This window comes from Gasterosteus aculeatus, chromosome 20, assembly GCF_964276395.1.
Source record: "Gasterosteus aculeatus chromosome 20, fGasAcu3.hap1.1, whole genome shotgun sequence".
Classification (NCBI taxonomy): domain Eukaryota; kingdom Metazoa; phylum Chordata; class Actinopteri; order Perciformes; family Gasterosteidae; genus Gasterosteus; species Gasterosteus aculeatus.
Window position 1 is genome coordinate 12,583,728 of NC_135707.1, and position 17,867 is coordinate 12,601,594.

At 43.6% G+C, this 17,867-nt stretch overlaps 1 protein-coding gene across 1 annotated transcript in view; it reads left to right on the forward strand.

The window, feature by feature from the left end:
- cdkal1 (CDK5 regulatory subunit associated protein 1-like 1) overlaps nucleotides 1–17,867 on the forward strand; it is a 165,242-nt gene that overhangs the window by 27,007 nt on the left and 120,368 nt on the right. The window contains exon 4 of the mRNA XM_040164344.2: nucleotides 2,736–2,820. Within this exon, the coding sequence (XP_040020278.1) occupies nucleotides 2,736–2,820 (85 nt within the window). The remainder of the gene's footprint in view (nucleotides 1–2,735; nucleotides 2,821–17,867) is intronic.

Sequence of the window (17,867 nt, forward strand, 5' to 3'; positions counted from 1 at the left end):
CTTTTGTCCATCTTTGCAGCCATACTTATTTGATGCATGCACCTGCTCCCATAACCCTTTCTCTTCATCTCCATAGGGAGCAGTGTGATTGAAATTTGTTATGTATGACCCTGTGTATATTGTTACACTGACCCCAGGTGTTGCCACCAATGTCCCGCTCTCTCTTGTATGATTTGGTTGCGGGGTGAAGGTAGGGTGCAGGCAAGTACACAACCGCGCGCGCGCGCACGCACGCACGCACGCACGCACGCACGCACGCACGCACGCACGCACGCACGCACGCACACACACACACACACACACACACACACACACACACACACACACACACACACACACACACACACACACACACACACACACACACACTTTCCTCTTGGGTACAGTAGGTTCAACTGTTTAAAGTGGTGGAAACCCTGATATTCCTTATTGCAAAGACTTGGACACACATACCAAAAAACAATTTATTTGGAGGTCATGTGTTGTGGTCAAATGTAATATATGTCTTTATATTGGATGAAATATTAAACAGGCTTTTCATCTGTGGGCTGCAGACTGAGTGAAATAGTGTCATTATTTTGTGTGTGTGTGTCAGAGAAATAGCTGTTTGTAGGTATAGAGGTACAAATAAAAGTAGTGGGAAAAAACTTGGGATACATCTGAAGAACAAATGTCATCAAAAAGAATATTGTTAAGTCATTTTGTCTAACTTTTGTGAAGTTCCTGCAATAGTGGCAATTAAAAAAAAATTATTGATTAGAAATAAGGGCAGCCGATAAAATCCTCGTCTATTCTGTTGTCTTATTGCCTTGCAAGGAGGTATTTAGAAATGACTATATATATATATTCAGTTTTTATATCTTTTATATCTCCTCAAGATAAGACTAGTCAACAGTTCCCATGCACATGCTGTACCAACAGCTTCTCACGTAGTTACAAAGGTAACCAAAGTCCTGGGCTGTCATTGTCTGTCCCTTCATATCTATGCAAATCACATGCAAATGTCACTTTCAAAATCTCTCCCAATAAGAGTTTCTTGTGGCCCACAAATGAATAACCTAACATTCTGTGAAAGTGAACTAGGTATCTGCAAACATGAATGTGGGGAAAATATCATTGTCCATCACACTATTTCCCCCTCACACCATCAATATTTCCTCTGTAGTCACACTGTCCTGTTGGGTATTAGTTTTATGGCTTGTTAAAAGAAACACACTCCGTGCCTTGTGTTTGGGGTCAGATTTCCCTCTTTGCGTTGCCATCATCATCATGCAAGGAGGGTCGTGCACCACAAGGCAGCTGTGGCCCCCGGGGTCCTGACCGCAGCACCCAAGACCCCAAAATACAGTCAAAACACCACCATTTAGTCAGAGGGCTGTCTGAATTATTCCTGTCTTGTTAAAAAAAGAAGAAAAAAAAACAAGGGTAGTAAATCCCCAAACCCAAAGCAGGGTTAAAGTTTGGAGTTGTTGACTGGCTTCTGTCACATTGTCGTGCTGTTTGGACTTGCGATTATGCCTCTAAAAGCTTTCTCTGAATGAGGAGCAGCTGCTGCCTGGATTCATTTCAATTCATTGGAATGGCTTTGACCACCCAGTTCACAGGCGGCAGTTGTTATAACGGGGGCGGCGGCGTAGGGTTGCCACTGATGTCAAGGATCTTCTTTATATCTGCTTTGATAAAGTTTGATAACGGGAAACGTTTATTCGCTGAATGTGGCCGGACGTTTTTACTTGTGTGAATCCGCTTTGCCTGATTCACAGACTTTTAAAGCTACATAAAATGAGGCACGGGCCTAAGAAGGCCATGGTCGCCTTGCTTCAAAAATAAGGGTGTCTTGTGTGTGTGCACGAGTCACTTGAGAGTGAGACATTTATAAGGAGTTTACCTCGAGCAGCGTGTTGTGCGGCTAATAACCCCCCCCCCCGTCACCCGTCCCGAGACCTGCTGTGGGGGATACAGATGTGTGGGTGTTTGTAAAGTTAACTAATGCAGCAAATACAGTGTGAGCGGGGTTGTGTGTATGCTTGACTGCAGCGGGCAAGTGGATTCCAAGTGAAATATCTGGTTCAGTGTGGCGTGAAGGAGCCGGCTTCCAGCTCCACACCGCCGCCGCCGTGTCCCCCCCCCGCGATCATGTGCGTCCCTGTGTGACGGCTCTCCCAGTGGTGCCATGCGAAGCCTGCCACCAGGGTCTTGTTCAGCAGCCGAGCTTAACGTCACAAAGAGCACTGCACTCGTGTGTGTGTGTGTGTGTGTGTGTGTGTTAACTAAACATTCACTTAATAGACATTTTCATTTCGAGTAACTTCTTTTTTTTGTCCAGCAACAATTAGTTGAGTGTTCTTTGGTCTGGACGCCCAAGGGCAGGTCATTGGAAATGCAAAGACACTGAGATGCAGATGAAGTCTCTGGAAAGGCTTCCTAGTGGGCTTTTTGAGGCAAATATTTCTTCTATCACATATTGGTTTCAAGATCAAGTAATAAACCTTTTTTGGAATATTATGACTGCATCTGACCATGGCAGTGGAGATGCTGATAGGCTGTAAAGAGAAGAGGGTTAGAATTACTGATTCACCTGAGGTAATTCGGATACGACCGAACAACTGTGCCATTCAGTACTTTTACTCTTCAAGGAATCTTTTTTCACTTTATGGGTGTTCTTCATTAGCTCCTGCTTGTGCGGTGGGTGTGTAAATATGAACTCTTCTCTCTCTCTCTCTCTCTCTCTGTAGATGACCCATCAGACGCAGACCTCTGGGTGCTCAACAGCTGCACAGTGAAGAATCCTGCTGAGGACCACTTCAGAAACTCTATCAAGTACTGACCAACACTGCATGTTCAAACCCTTTGCCTCCCATGTTCTACGTTAGGTCTTTCATGAAGATAAACCAGGCGATTTCAGAACGCATTACGGTAGTTAGTTCATCATCATACTTTGATTGGCTGCTGGATACAATTTAGAGGAGACAAAAAACACATGTTATATCAAATGCATTTAATGACTAATGAAGGTCTATGCAAGGGAAGAGGACAGTGAGCAGGATTCTGTGCGTATTCTCCTCAGCACCTGTCGACCTGGAGCTCTGCAAAGGTTTTCAGTGATGTGATGATCTGGTCAGAATATAGACCAATAAGTCTTGGAATTTTTTTTTGTCATTTCAACAGTTATTTCTGGTTTTCTTCATAACACAGCCAGTGTAGCCCAAAGAACGGATGATGCTCGTTGTCCGTTTCATTCAAATGTTGCTACACAGCACACACTCTTCCTGCGTGTGTGTTTCATTTATTCAGCTTGTTACTCGATGTCAGTTTCCACCTACTCACTGTTCCACGGCGCTCTCTCCTCACCGGTGAAGCACGCGTACACCCAGAGTGAGGGAAAGAAGCATTTGCATAAACACAGAGAAATTAAGCTACAAACTGTTTTGCATTTTGATTACTTTACTTTCCGTCGGGGGCGCAGCCACACCTGGCAGTGGTGTGCTTTGCAGTTAGTGAGACAGAGCTGAGTCACTCAGTGACTGCTGGTAGAAATCTGAATGCTGCCATTGCAAACTGGTTTTATAATCAAGTAATAATAAGTGTAACCTTTTGTATGATCGGATACAGTTTCAAGCCTTCCACTTCTGTCTGAGGTGGGAAAGCAGACGTTGGTTTCCTTTGCTGTTTTTAATTAACATTGGTTAGTCATGTGTAATCCAGGTAATCTACTTGAGCCTGTCTTTAGGGACCATTAGAGAAACTGCTTGTTAAAACACATCTGCACTGGCTACTGTTGCTCCAGCACAACACAGCGTAAATTACTTACATCGTTAATAATCATGACCATCAGCCCGATCTTCCTGTCTCCTCGTGCTCACTTTTCTCCCTCACCCTTTCAGTCATGCAGACAAAAAAATAAATTAAATGCACAAAATTAAAGACTTCAGGATGCCAGATTTTTTTACGCACACACACACGAGGAATTGGGAGAAGTTTTCTTTCTTCCTTTCATCACTTCCTGCTTGCATAATGGAGGCAGCAAATAAAGAGGATTAAAGAAAAATCCAAATGCCCATTTCCAGTTATTTTTCTTTTGCTGCTCTTCATATGATCGACAGACTGAAAAATGAGCGAAGGAGGCAGGCACCCGGGCTGCCTCGCGCTCAGTCACACGCTGGCCGTTGTGCCTGTACCTCCTGGTACCCCCCCCCCCCCCCACACACACACACACACACACACACACACACACACACACACACACACACACACACACACACACACACACACACACACACACACACACACACACACACACACACACACACACACACACACACACACACACACACACACACATTGACACTTGCATGGATGGAGCCTCAGAGCTAGTGGTGCTATAAATGTTTACATGTATTCAATAATTATTTTAAATGAACATCAGATATGTCTTTGTCCCTTTGAGGTGGTACGAGTTTGTTTACTCTTTAAACTCTTTACTGATAGTCTGCCGTCGATAAAGATCACATTTTATTCTGGATCGGACTACTGCGTGAAGAGGCTAATTCCTAGAAAGAAGTCTACTTGCACCAGGCGAGCGCTGATGTCGAGCCCTGGTGTGTAAAACAAATGTTCTCCTGGGACAGTGTTACATGGAGCATCATGTACAACCAGCACACGCACACAATTGGCTTACTGATAAATGGGTTGAGGGATCTAAAATGGAAGCAAAGGGGCTTTCAGCCGTCTTCATTTGTGGTTTGTGAGCGGTGCGGTGAAAAGACGGTCCTGGAGAACTGCGGCTCGGTTGGCAACCACGCCGAATATGTTGGATAAGAGTTTGTGTGTGTGTGTGTGTAGAGGGTTTGTCAGGTGAAGCTTGAGGGAGAGTGTGTGCACACGCGGCTGTATAGGATTACCCTGAGAGAAGGGAAGCAGATATGCATATGGAGTGCACATGTTTGCATTGAAAAAACCAGCAGTATTGATTTGGTCTTGGAGCGAAGGTTTGCCTATAACTATGGTTACTTTTGACTCCACAGCACGTGTGTGTGGGTTCGCTTTTTTTCTTTATGCAAGCAGAACTTCTGCACCTTTTGATTTTTGCATTGGTAAAGGTTTAATCTGCAGTTAAGTTTGGTTTTGTTGTGGTAATCTGAAGTCCAGTGCATTCATTTCTTTACCTTCTAATACCGGCGTTCTGCTCCAACTGTTGCCCCGAGCATTTTGGAGCGAAGCTGGTCGGTATCATTTGTTTAGCACGCAGGGGCAGTTGGCAGTTGACATGGGATCAACAAGACGGGATCAGACCGATAGCATCTCTGCCCCGCCGCTCACTCCTTCAGTATGGATGCACTCAGTAGCAGAAACTGCTAATAGAGCAGCTTCAGAATGCTAAAAAGGCAATTAGTATGGGTATTTGGGTGTGCATGTGCGTTCGTTTGAAATGCCAAAATCTATAGCGTAATTCAATGTCAGAGACCTTTCAAATCAATGAACGCAGAATGCATTAAAGAAACGGTTGCTCAACAGCATGTAATTAAGCTGCTCTGTGGGTGTATTTGTGTGTTGTGTGGGTTTGTGTGTTTGGGCTTCTCCACATGGCTGTCCCTAGTCATTTCCACAATCAAGGGAATGTATGCTTAACGAATTAGAACCCAACTCAGAGTTGTGTACTTCTGTTTTGAAAATACGGCAATTCCCATGTTATATTTACATTAATTTCAATATCATTTTGATATTCATGAACCAAGCCTTATAAAGAAAAATCATTATGTTGTTAATTGAAAAGGGACACGCAACACAAAGAATGAACTCTTGGAATAATTCCAAAGTGTATATGCCGTGCTGGTGCTGTGTATTTATAATGGATCTGTAGGCTGGGCGCTGAATAAATATTATGGCTCTCGGCAACAGGGCAGTCTATTGTTGGCTCAATGTTGTCTTGGCAGAAGCTGTTTAACAAATTTAGTGCCATTGATTGATGACCACATGCTGCCAAAAGTGTTCCATGGGTACACGGAGGGTATCGGCTTACTTATTGTTGCACAAGATAAAGCTGAAGTGGGAAAATTAGATATTTAGTCTTTGGTATGGTTGTCTGTCATTTCAAAAGTTCACATCTCTTTGAAAAGCCTTGAATCAGATGCACAGAAACGCTGATCTTAAGACATGGTTCTCAGATGAACAGTTTTCTCATTTAAATGCCATGTATTCCTAATGGTTCTGCATCATAGCCCATGGCTGCATGTGTTATCAGTAAGATGTCTACCGACGTTGGGCACGTTACTTTAGTTCATTGATTTCTGAGCACACGTTTACTGGAGGCAAAGGTCATGTTTGGCAAACAAAATCATTTAAGTTGACGTCCAACTAAACCAAATGTATACACGCGACTGTTGTTTCCACCTGTGTCTGAACTCATTAATGTCTGCCGAGAGCTGACGCTGCAAATGAGGAAAACCTGAGCGGCTCCATCAATAATGGATAAGAAAACTCTGTGTGTGCGTGTTCGTGTTCTTCCGGTCACAAGTCCTACTTCGCTATGTGTTTGACTGACGTTTTATTAGTTTCGTTACACTGCTTCTAATGAGTGGAGACGTTGCACCATGCTGTGTTTTTATATGAACCAACACACCAAAGGTGTCTGACATTAAGCCCAGAAATGTTTCCTTTCCGCCGTGGACGGCACTGCAAGATATAAACTATTTGAAATTGGCAGTGACCTTTTTAGAGTTGTTCACTAAGGGCAGTTGTTTCATGTCTATGCTCGCCGAGTCCGGCAGGCTCACAGGGGTGGATTTGTGGATGGCTGCATGCGCGCGCGCGCACACACACACACTGAGCTAGCTGCCTGGGGCTGCTCTCTGTACGACCCAGGGATTGGCATTTCATCCGTCAGTTCCGCAGGGCTTTAGCCTACATTTTGGGTTGTGCACAGACACACAGATATTCCGAGGGGGGGCGGCAGGCTGACACCGAGGGGAAAGGGACACACGGGCCGAGAGGGGAAGGGAAGAGAGCGTAGCCGAGCGCATGTGCCGAGAACCGAACCAAGTGAGTGGATGAAATGGCGTGCGCGCAGATTAAACAGCCAGTTTCAAGCTGCTTCCCCCCTTCCTCTCTGGTTAGGTGAAATCTGTTAGGGTGTGATGTGATTCCGTATTTGACTGGCAGTGACTGGTCAAAGCAGGCAGTCTTTTACATCAGATATCTGCTGTGTTCCTGACGTTCCTCCGCAGCTACAGTCGGACCCAATTTAGTTTGAGGACATTTTAATCTTGCTTATCGGAAAAGGTGAGAGATAAAGCTGCATCAGTAGGGATGAATGTAATGTGATGAAAGGCTAATGAAGTTTAAATCCCTTTTCCTAATGGACTCGAACTCTTATCAACGTCATCGGCATCGGCTTTGAAAGGCCAGGAATTATCACCCCTAGGACGAAACGTCAGTAGTAGCATGGGGCAATACAGTTTTCATCATTTTAAAAGGTCTTATGTCAATTAATGATTTGGGTTAAAAGCTAGTGTATCTCTGTGATAAGGCGTCCTTTTCTGAAATGTTCCCATCTACAATGTATAACTGATAAATGCACTGTGAGACATCCTAAGATTTCTCCTCAAATCAAGAGCTCAGCCCTGCAGCCAAACAGGCCGATATTCTTCGGTGCCCTTATTTTTTTCCTGTTAGTTTAGGGATGCGTCCACATGAGTGGTCCCATAAAAGGCCGCGTAATCACTTCCTGTCTTATAGCTGCTGTCCTTTCAAAATATCCTCCTTAACAGCAATCACAAACAACTCTGCTGAGCTCTTAAGGCATCCCACCGGGCCCCAGCCTCGTCCCTGATCCCCGATTGTGGACTTAAGCCAAAGGAGGCCAAGTTAATAAAGGATTGAAGATAATGGGCCACCCACCTATTACTCATGTAGGTTGCAAGTAACTACGTTTCCATAGTTGAATCCGAAGTTACTGCATAGTGTTTGGTTTTTGTGCTTTAAAAATGTTTACAAAATTGTATCCATATCAAAGGACAACTATTTTAACCTGTTAATAATATCAGAGATGGTGTTTTACACTGCAGTGTTAGATGAGAGCTTTGTGTGTGTGCCGGAAGAGAGCAGGAACCTATCCTCATTTCTTTTAGTCTTTTTGTGTCAAAGAATGAATGAAATTATGCAATTGATTATTCTATTATTATTTATTTTTTGTGGTATATTGTCGTTTTTTCTTGTCATCATTATTGACCTGCTCTGGAACATTTTAAACTAGTTGGCTAAACATTTAACAAACAACATATGTATTGTTAAAATAACATCATTCTGCCTTATGTATAAATAATACACCTTTGAGACTGACAGGATAAAAACAAGAAAGCAGATGTGCTACAACAATGTGATGTGAGCGGATTATCAGTGTTTCATGTAAACCGCTTTCTCTACTTGTGGCGAATCAGTCTCCATGTTATAGGAGCTTTAAGGGAACGCAGCGCTGCTAAATTCCTTGAGGGGGGTTGATGGACATGTCAAGCGATTATCACACTTCCCAGGAAACACTGATGTCTTCTTAATAGATGAAGATGCCACAGACGCTCAGAATTCAGCAGCTGAAAAGCGGCTTTACGTTTCAAAACGCAGTAAATGAAGAACACTTCTGGTTTGGGAAGGGCGTGACCAGCAAACCCGAGCTCAAGTTGAGAATGGTGCTACTTTGTTTCCGCAGAGGTGAAGCCACTGGAGTGATCTGGAATAACCTCGTCCATCCTCCCACTGGAGGGATGGAAAAGTCGATAATCGCGCGTGTGCGTCATACGTTAGAAGGCGGAAGAGTCGATCACCGAAACCAGGATTTTTTTAACGGTACAGCGGCAAACAAACTTAAAGGAAGAGCAGGAGATGATCATGAACGCATATAAGAAGATCATATGTGTATTTGAATCATTTCTCTCGGATGAATTGAACGTATTCTCGAATTCTTACGTTGTTCATTCTGTACATGCGTCGCAGTCTGTCCGTCCCGGGGGAGGATCCTCTGTCTCGCTAGAGGTTTCTTCCCTTTATTCTCCCCATGAAATGCTTTAAATATTTGGGGAGTTTTTCCTGTGCCGATGTGAGTGTTTCGGGACATGTGTACTGACTGCAAAGCCCTTGGAGGCAAATTTGAGATTTTGTGCTATAGAAAATCTAATTAATTGAATCAAATAATCATGGCAAAAACTGTCACCGCCCTCTTGCGAGGCTACAAGTATCGCAGACACGTTGAATGCTGGGAAAATGTATAGGCTCATTGTAAGTGCCTCATCACTCAATCAGATATTTAAATGTCTCTGCTGGCAGGAGGCTTCATGCAATGCGTCATCCAATGAGATCTTGCTGGCGAAAATAATTATCTCAACTCTTTCAGAATAAGTAGTCTAATTGATACAAATGAATAGTATGAGAATATATGTACTGTATCCGCTTATGCATCATTGTATAGATGACCATAATGAACTAGGACTTTTATTGTGTGTGAATCTGTGTATGGGCCGATCTGTATATATTATCAGACATTTGATCAATTGAAGCAGTGAGACACTGAACATCCAGACGTTTTAGGTGCCACGTAAACAAAATAAACAGAACTTTACGAGGAGCACGACATGCAGCGGCTTTCCTGATGTTCTCTGCATCGCAAGACTACAAACGTACAGTGTGTGAGACTGTTTGAGAGCCAGTGTGAGAGACACGACGTTAAGGCTCGAGACGGTCTTTTTTGATGTGTTGCTATGGTGATTTAGCCAAACTTGCTTCGGGGAACCGAAAAGCCTCATCTGCCTCGTCTTATCCTGACAATTATCACGTACGAGCAACGGGGCCTAGCTGTGTACTACCGGACGTGAAGGTTTTTATAGAGCGGCCTTTAACTGCCAAACGACAAACCAAGCTCCTCAGTTATTGATTGAACGCTGTCCTCACACAACCTTCAGGCTGTAAATGAAAACAGATGTCAATAGTACTACCAAAGGTTCTTCCCCTCTGCGTCGATATGGCCACATCGCAAAGATCCGTCTTCCACCGGCGAGGTGACTCGTTGCATTAGAGCCACGGGCAGCCACTTTGCACCCATTTCCTGTTGGGGTCCAGGGGTTGGACTCACTGTGTGTCTTGTAAAATTGGTGGTGGTTGGGGGGGGGGGGGGTTGATAGTAATGCATGAATATGGGGAGCAGCGGGGGGAATGTTCAAGATGGAGAGATGACGTCAGCCCTCAGCTGTAATAAATAAATAGTGAAATATGTGTGGGAAGGTCTCTGCAGGAAAGTGAATGGACAGTGTTCTTTGTGTTTATAGAATATTTCTCTGGGGATTGAGTTGAACATTAGTGAGTGATGTAGTTGATGCTCATTTTGTTGTTTGATAAATCTACCATGACCCTTTGGAAAGGTCAGTTGAAGAGGTCAGAGGTCTCTGTCGCTCATCGGCTGGTGAAGAATCAGCTGGCCGCGTCAATATATTCTGTTGTGCACCGCTGCGTTCCTCACGGTGGGGCAACAGTCCAGGGGACGTTACGGTAAAAACATCGTTATCAGAATGGTTTGAACCCATTTGTTTTTTAAAAGCAAATGCTCTTTACAGGACGACGGGAGCAAAACGGGGAGTGATGTCAGGTTAATTTGTGTCTCACATTTTTCGTTACTTTCCACGGTTTTATATTTTTATCCAGAGTAAACTTACCATTCAACTAAGTCTCGTTGGAGTTAGTCAAGCTGGGAGGTCCCAGCATAAACGTAGAAACGTGTCTTTGTTTTATCTGCAACAACGTTGAGATTTACAGGATCCACAACTCCAGCAGTTTGGGAAGCTGTGGCCCTTCTACAGCTCCCATCCCACCGCAACGAGCGAAATATGTCCACAGACATACAAACACCCGGCACACAATTAAATTTACCATGATGACACGCACACGCACACACAAGGTGAAAACCGTACCAGCCTCACACTGTCAAGGCTGGTAAAAATAGAAGTTGTTTCACTATGTTGTTTGGACATGTGTTGTTCACATGAATAAGCAAGTGTAATGTGACATTACTGTCCATATGCTTCATTTTGATGTATGACTATATGACCTGTTGAGATTGTGTTAAACGTCATGCTGCCACCCCCCTGGATCTTCTCTGGCGTCATCTAACGGAGTCAAGTAACAAGTCATGACAGTCCAATTAATATTGCTTCATAGCAGGGTGTGTCTAAGTAAAGGTGCTAGTTTAACACTTCAGATAAAAACACGTCCATTATAATGTGCAAACTTGCAGTAATATAATTGCACTGTGAAACAGAGACAAATATTTTAATCCTTAAAGAAAATTATTTCTGTATGTGTAATGTAATGTACTTGGTGTTGCCCACAGCATACAATGAAACAAGCACACTTGAATTTACAAACTTTGACTCGTCAACGTCATGATTACAGTTCAGATTTACCGTGGTCGGCGTTTGAAAATCCTCAATCTGCTTCCAGTTGGCAGGTGGGCGATTTCCGAGGGTTGTCCCTTTATTTGTCAATGCAGTGTGTGCAAAGTCTTAATGTGTCTTAACTACATGTAAACAGGTTGAGCTTGATGCCTCGGCAACGCTGTTCTGTAATCAACAAGGCGCGCTAGATTTAGTTTGCAGCTAAAGAGACGAACAAGATGAATTACAGTGAAGTGGGGAGAAGGAAGAAGTGAGAAAAGAGATAAAAATATGGATGAATGTAGGAGAAATCCAAATGAGGGCTGTTTGGCTCCCAATTAATGAAAGCAGACGACCCACCAGACTCATTTCAATTCCGCTTTAATTGCGCTTAGTTATTTCATACAAGTAACGTATTCCTGTTTTGGGAGTATTTACAGGAGCTGGGGGGAGATGGATGAAATGTTTCAGGGGCTCCAGCTGTGTGCTGCAGGTCATTTTTCTCCCAGCAGGTGATGCAGGCTTCCACAAGGTGACACCATTACGTCTCAGTCTGTCATCGTCTCCCTCACTTATCTTCTCTACTCTCTTTAGGGATTCTAGTTTTCCAAACTTTTCCCTCATTCTACACGTCCTTTCAGAAGAAAAAACGCCTGAATGTGCTCTGCAAACGGGAATGTGCATAGGCTCTCAGTTTGTAAAAGCTCAGGGGTGTCATGTCGCTACATGGGCCACGAGTGTAATTTAAAAGCAATGATTTAAAGGCTTTATAAGTAATTCAATGTAATTTGAGATGAAGAAAAGGACTATAAATCTCATTGGCAAGTCATTATAATCGCAACAGGGTGATGAGGATGGGGAGGGTAAGCAAGAAGATTGGGACTACACCAAAGGAGTAAAGCTCTGAGAAGCAGATATGAAGCCTTGATATTAAAACGAGCAAACGGGGGGATGTCTGTCTCTTTTTGCTGCACATTTTGGATTATCAAGGTACGAAGTTTGTTGATTCTTTTGATCGGCACATTATGGCATCATTTTAAAATGCAATGTGAATATACATATTTGTTGCGCTACAATAATTATGTATTGGCGCATTTCTGAAGAGTGTGTGTGTGTGTGTGTAATATATTGGCATTTAATAACTCTAGATAGCTGCATTGGCCCGGAGTCTTGGTGGTTTGACAGTGTGACTGAATGCAGGGAAATGCCAGTGTAACATGTAGCTAATCTGACACATGGCATATGGAAAGTACTTTACTGACCCTCTGTTCACCTGTACTGACACGCGCACACACCTTTTTGTATGGGTGAATAAGCAGAAGTGTGTGTGTGTTTGAAAGGGAGAATCTGAGGGACAGGCCGACTCGGGTGTCTGTGTGCGTAACAGCCAGCGTAACAGCTGCCGTGTTCCTTGCGAGTATCTTTAGTTACACACAGAGGGATTTGACACTGAGCCCGACCTGGTCGCAGTGATACACGATCAGCCTGATTCTATTCCCCATCAGACAAAAAGGCCTGCGCGGTCCGCTCCAACGTGTGTGTTTGTGTGTGTGCGCATGCTCACACACAGATGACTCAAACCCATATTCACCATGTACTCATGCACGCGCATATATTCAGCTGCAGAGACTCATTTATTAATAATGCTGAACGTTAAGAGTAAAAGAGGCTGTGTGTGTGTGTGTGTGTGTTCCCTGGAGGAGCACCTGTAAGCTTGTGGCACATTCACCATTGAGCTGTGCAGGCGTCTTCAGTCGGTGTTTGCTAAACGCACACTGACCTGGAAATGACTCTGCACACTGAGATGGTTAATAGTAGCTGCGAGTTCTAAAAGATGACATTCTCTGCCTCCGAGTGACTGTGCACATTCTCCACGCACCTTCAGGGTGACGAGCGACAGCAGAAGCCTTTGATAAACTTTACTGTGAGGCGAACACACTGACCAAGATACACACACACTCACTCAAGGCCTCCCTCAGTGGATGTCATTCCATGTGTTAAAGTATACAGACGTGCTTGATATACGTTGAGTCATGCAAGTTGACAGTACAATGTTTTGACCTTTTGCGTGCCTTATACTCGAACCCCGAGGGGAAGTTTTCTAAGCGGTGCGCACTGTGGAAGAGAAAGGATAGGAGCAGAAAACGACTCAGAGAAAGCTGCAGGAGAAAGTTCTGCCTCTTAGATTCTGGATGAGAGACAACAGAAACCGAGCGTAAACCAATACATGCACATTTGATTGTGTATACATATCTGCCTGATGCATGCGTGTGTGTTGTTGTTTTTGTGTATTTACATTAATCCGCTGTACATCCAAACTGTTTACGTAGGCGTATGTAAACCAAATAGGCAGATGTGTTACCAATGTAACCAACGTGGGTCACTACAGAGATTTGGTTAGCACTCGGGCAGCACAACAGTAACTGATTTTTGGGCAACCAAATGAATGTAACAAACTTGCACACTGTTCTATTGAGGCTGCATGCATGGCAATTCTTTATCCTAATTAATTCCACTAAACCAACAGGCATTTTTTTTGGTATTTAATGCTGCTTAAATTACAACCAATGCGTTTTAAATGTAGCTGAACAAAAAAAGGTCATCATTAATATATACTATTTAACCCCTAACCTGCAATACTACAAGTGTGTTCAAATGTGTCTTAATGTTACTGTCATCAAAGTGTGGAAGAGGGATTGTTCCTGATTTCCCTGAAACAGCAGATGGGGGGTGGGAATGGGGCTGCTGCCAAGAACCAGCCAAGAAGCCGTTTTACCGAGCAGTATTTAGAGTGACACGAGCCCCAGGCTCACGCGTTGGCTCTAGGTACGTATATATGAGCAGAGTATGACGGGAGCAGCGAGATGCCAACCTCTGGGAGGCCGGCCGGTGGGTCGGTGCCTTCGTGGACCCGGGGCGGTCCTTAACCTCTGAGGTGCTGTAAACAAACCGACAGCTGGATATGAAAAGAATGAATATCGCCGCGGGGAACAGGGCCACATGTGGCAGATAGGCTACTATGCATTCCCCCGCGTGGTTTAGCAGTGACGTGTGATTAAATTGTTGTGCGAGTGTGTGCGTCTGGGATCCGCGGTGCAATCAATGCACACGTTGTAGACAAATGCATTGTTATTGACTCTGTATGTTTGAAGTCACACTGAACCTATAGAGCTTTAATAGTGATGGTATAGTCTTATTTTTTTTCATATAGTAATTTATTGCTTTCCGTTTTGTGTGTCATGCTCTCAGACCGTCATGTTTTTTTGGGGTGGGGACATGCAGACGTGTTCACACGTTCTTGAATTAGACCGAAAAACACAATTGCAACTTCCTGAGAGCAAAAAGCAGTTTTGTGTGTTTTGCTCTGATGAGTGAAGGGCGACTAACGAAAGTCGGAGACAAACCTTCCTAGTTCTCACCGTCCATTGTCCCTAGAATACTTCTATTCAGTTTATACACTGAAATGCTTGGTTTAGAGGCGTGCGTGTTACATCACCTGCGTTGAGGGTTCCGCAGGCGTAAGTAAAATGAATTGATCACGTGGTGTTAAGTGCATTTCAACAGATTTCTGCCTTTGAGGGGCCGCTACACTTTCATCTGTGCCTGAATGCGTCTGACACCATCTAGTTGAACGTCTGCTCTGTTTTGATGGACCGTTAAGTGCGACATTAATGTGACTTTAGTCCTCCGATGTAAGAAAACCTTTAGGTCCATTATAGACCACAGAACCTGGATCGGCATTGAACATGATGTGTACTGATAGAAAGTGTGAATAGGAGAGAAAGAGCGAGATGTAATAAATGTGGTCCAACAAAGGAGGCGGAGGCTGCTCTATTCATCCAGAACGGGAATAATATTCACCATCCCTCTAACAAGCCAAATGTGTTTTTCAAAATCACCTCCTCATTGTGTAAAGCCTTTTTTTCTTCCAATCCCCCATCCTTTCTCCTGCATACTCTTTTCTGATTGTAATGAACCCTGCCTTGATCCTTCTTTTTAATTGATGTCGACTCCGATGAGAAGAGTGTGTTCAGACAAAACAAAATCTTTTTTTTTTTCTTTTTTTATACATCCCATAAATTAATTTTTACCAAGTAAGGGCTCCTGCATATTAATTTAATCAGACAGCTGGCTTTGTGCACGCTGCATCTTCGGCTTTTGAAGGAATGCTATTTGGAATAAATAAGGCCCTGCGGTTGAATGAGGAGGCCTTTTAGGGGGACTGATGAGCCACAGTGGAGCCACTTCAGGCTGTGAAGGCGAGAAGACATCAGCCAGGGAAATTAAAAGGCTCAATAGATGCTTAGACTTTTTAGCTCTGTAATGAGACTTCCCGCACATACAGCACGGATATCTGCATTCACATGCGTGCTCCGGCGGCATAATTAAGTCGCAGTGCACTCACATAAACATAGCTGGGTAAAAAAAGCGTACATGCCATACACATGCATTGAGGTACAGAGGAAGTGACGTAGACAATTTTCGCAATTGCGCTGAAATGCACAACCAATTATTTTTATTATCAACTTCAAACTGGGTCTTGAGCTACAATATTGCTGCTAGAGGAAAACCGTAAATATTTTACACATGAATAAATCAATATAAACACAGCTCTGTTAAGTATGCATGGTGTCATGGTGTGGTTCTTGCTTGGGTCTTGTTGTCACAGGTCAGAACCAACGCTCCAAGCTGTGGGCGTCCACTGGACACGGTGTCACCATGACGCACTGCGCCACAGACAGAGCGAGCCATGTCTTGTTTCCGCTGCATCACATTGGGAAATATCTCATTGCTGTTGGTAATGGAGTCGCAGTACTTTTCTTCCGATACATAACAATGCTTTAGCTCCCTGTCTTTTAAAAATCCCTCTTCCTCTTGTATTTAAGGTTTAATGGTTCAAAGCCGAAGAAATCTTACAAGAAACATTTTACAATAATTTGAGTATTCAAAGGCATTAGCTAGTTTTTAGGATCCATAAACAATTTTAGGGCTTATGGTTGTCTACTTCTCCGCAATTCCTACTTTTTGGAACAACATAATTATTTTAACTATTGGGAGTTGATATGCTGAGATTGTTGATTCATTTCAGGTCACAGAGCCTGTGCCGCTCCACTTTTCCAAACCCTTGCTTGTAATAATTTATGACCTTGAAACCAATCACGATTGTTTATGCTTGGACTAATTTCATGTGGATTTATTCAACCGAGGAGGTCCTTTAACCTCCTGTCATCCTGGCAAAGGATTTCCCCCTTGTCTCCACTTCTGGTTCAAAACAATACACAAGCGTCCTCTAACCCCACAGGCAGAAAAAGGCTTGTATGCCTCCTCACACGCTCATAGGATTCACACAGTGGTGAAAGGCCTTGTGAGTGTGTGTGTGTGTGTGTGTGTGTGTGTGTGTGTTTTGTGCCCTGTGACCAGACCTGTTTGGTGTGAAGCTACACCTGCCAAACACACAACTGCCAACGGTCTGTTCCAGACATCAGCTGTTTTTTTTGTCTTTATCGAGTTGGTGTTGGAGGAAAAGACTAAAAAATCCTGTTTGTTTTGTTTGTATCGAGGAGACGGATTTCCACTCAAACGACACTTTTTGTACTTTTGTATTTTATAAACTAATCTCTGCGTTACTCCATTTTACTGATGTTTCTTTCTAATAAACACACATTCTACTTGGGGATTTGACAGAGAACATGTATTTTCATATATTTGTGAGTGTCAGTTGTCTCTCCCTGACAGCCTCCGGCCGAGGCCTCGCTCACGTCACTGTCTGTCGCAGAGCAGCCTTCCCTTTGGAAAGTAGGCCTTTGCATTAGAAATGGGCCTCGCGGGACTCTTCCCAGGGTTCAGCTTGGGGGTTTGACTCTTTGTGGTTCAGTCAAGTGCTCATCTCTCATGCGATCCTCTGCACATGTGTGTTTTCGAATGTTTGTTAGAGGCCTTTACCATTCCTCCTGTTTTTTTCAATTTTTTTTATTTCTTATCCAGCATCTTCCTCATTATGAACCACTGAAGCAAAGAATACAACTCGTTTACACAAATGCAATATTCATCACACATTCAACTCATTTTTACAAGACATGTTATTCATTTTACAGTCATGGGCAGCTGTGAGTGAGGCATTTGTTTTTTAAAAGGGCCATAATCTGAAAGCCTTGCATTTTCCTCTGACTTGCCTTTACTAGGCCCGCGTTGGCAGTCGGGCTGCATCCTATCTCTGATATACCCGCAGGCCATGTGAGCATGCCATAAAGTACCCATGTTATAGGTGTATTGATTGGTCAACAGATTGCCTATATTCTGTAAAAGCTCTAACTTGAATGCCTTCATAAGCCAGGTTGGTATTAATTGTGGAGAAGAAATGAGAAATGGCTTCCATCCCCCTCTCTGTGTGGCTTGCTGCTTGTCACCTGGATCAGTCCGGATCTTCCTGATGCTCAGTCTTGCACAATGTCGATG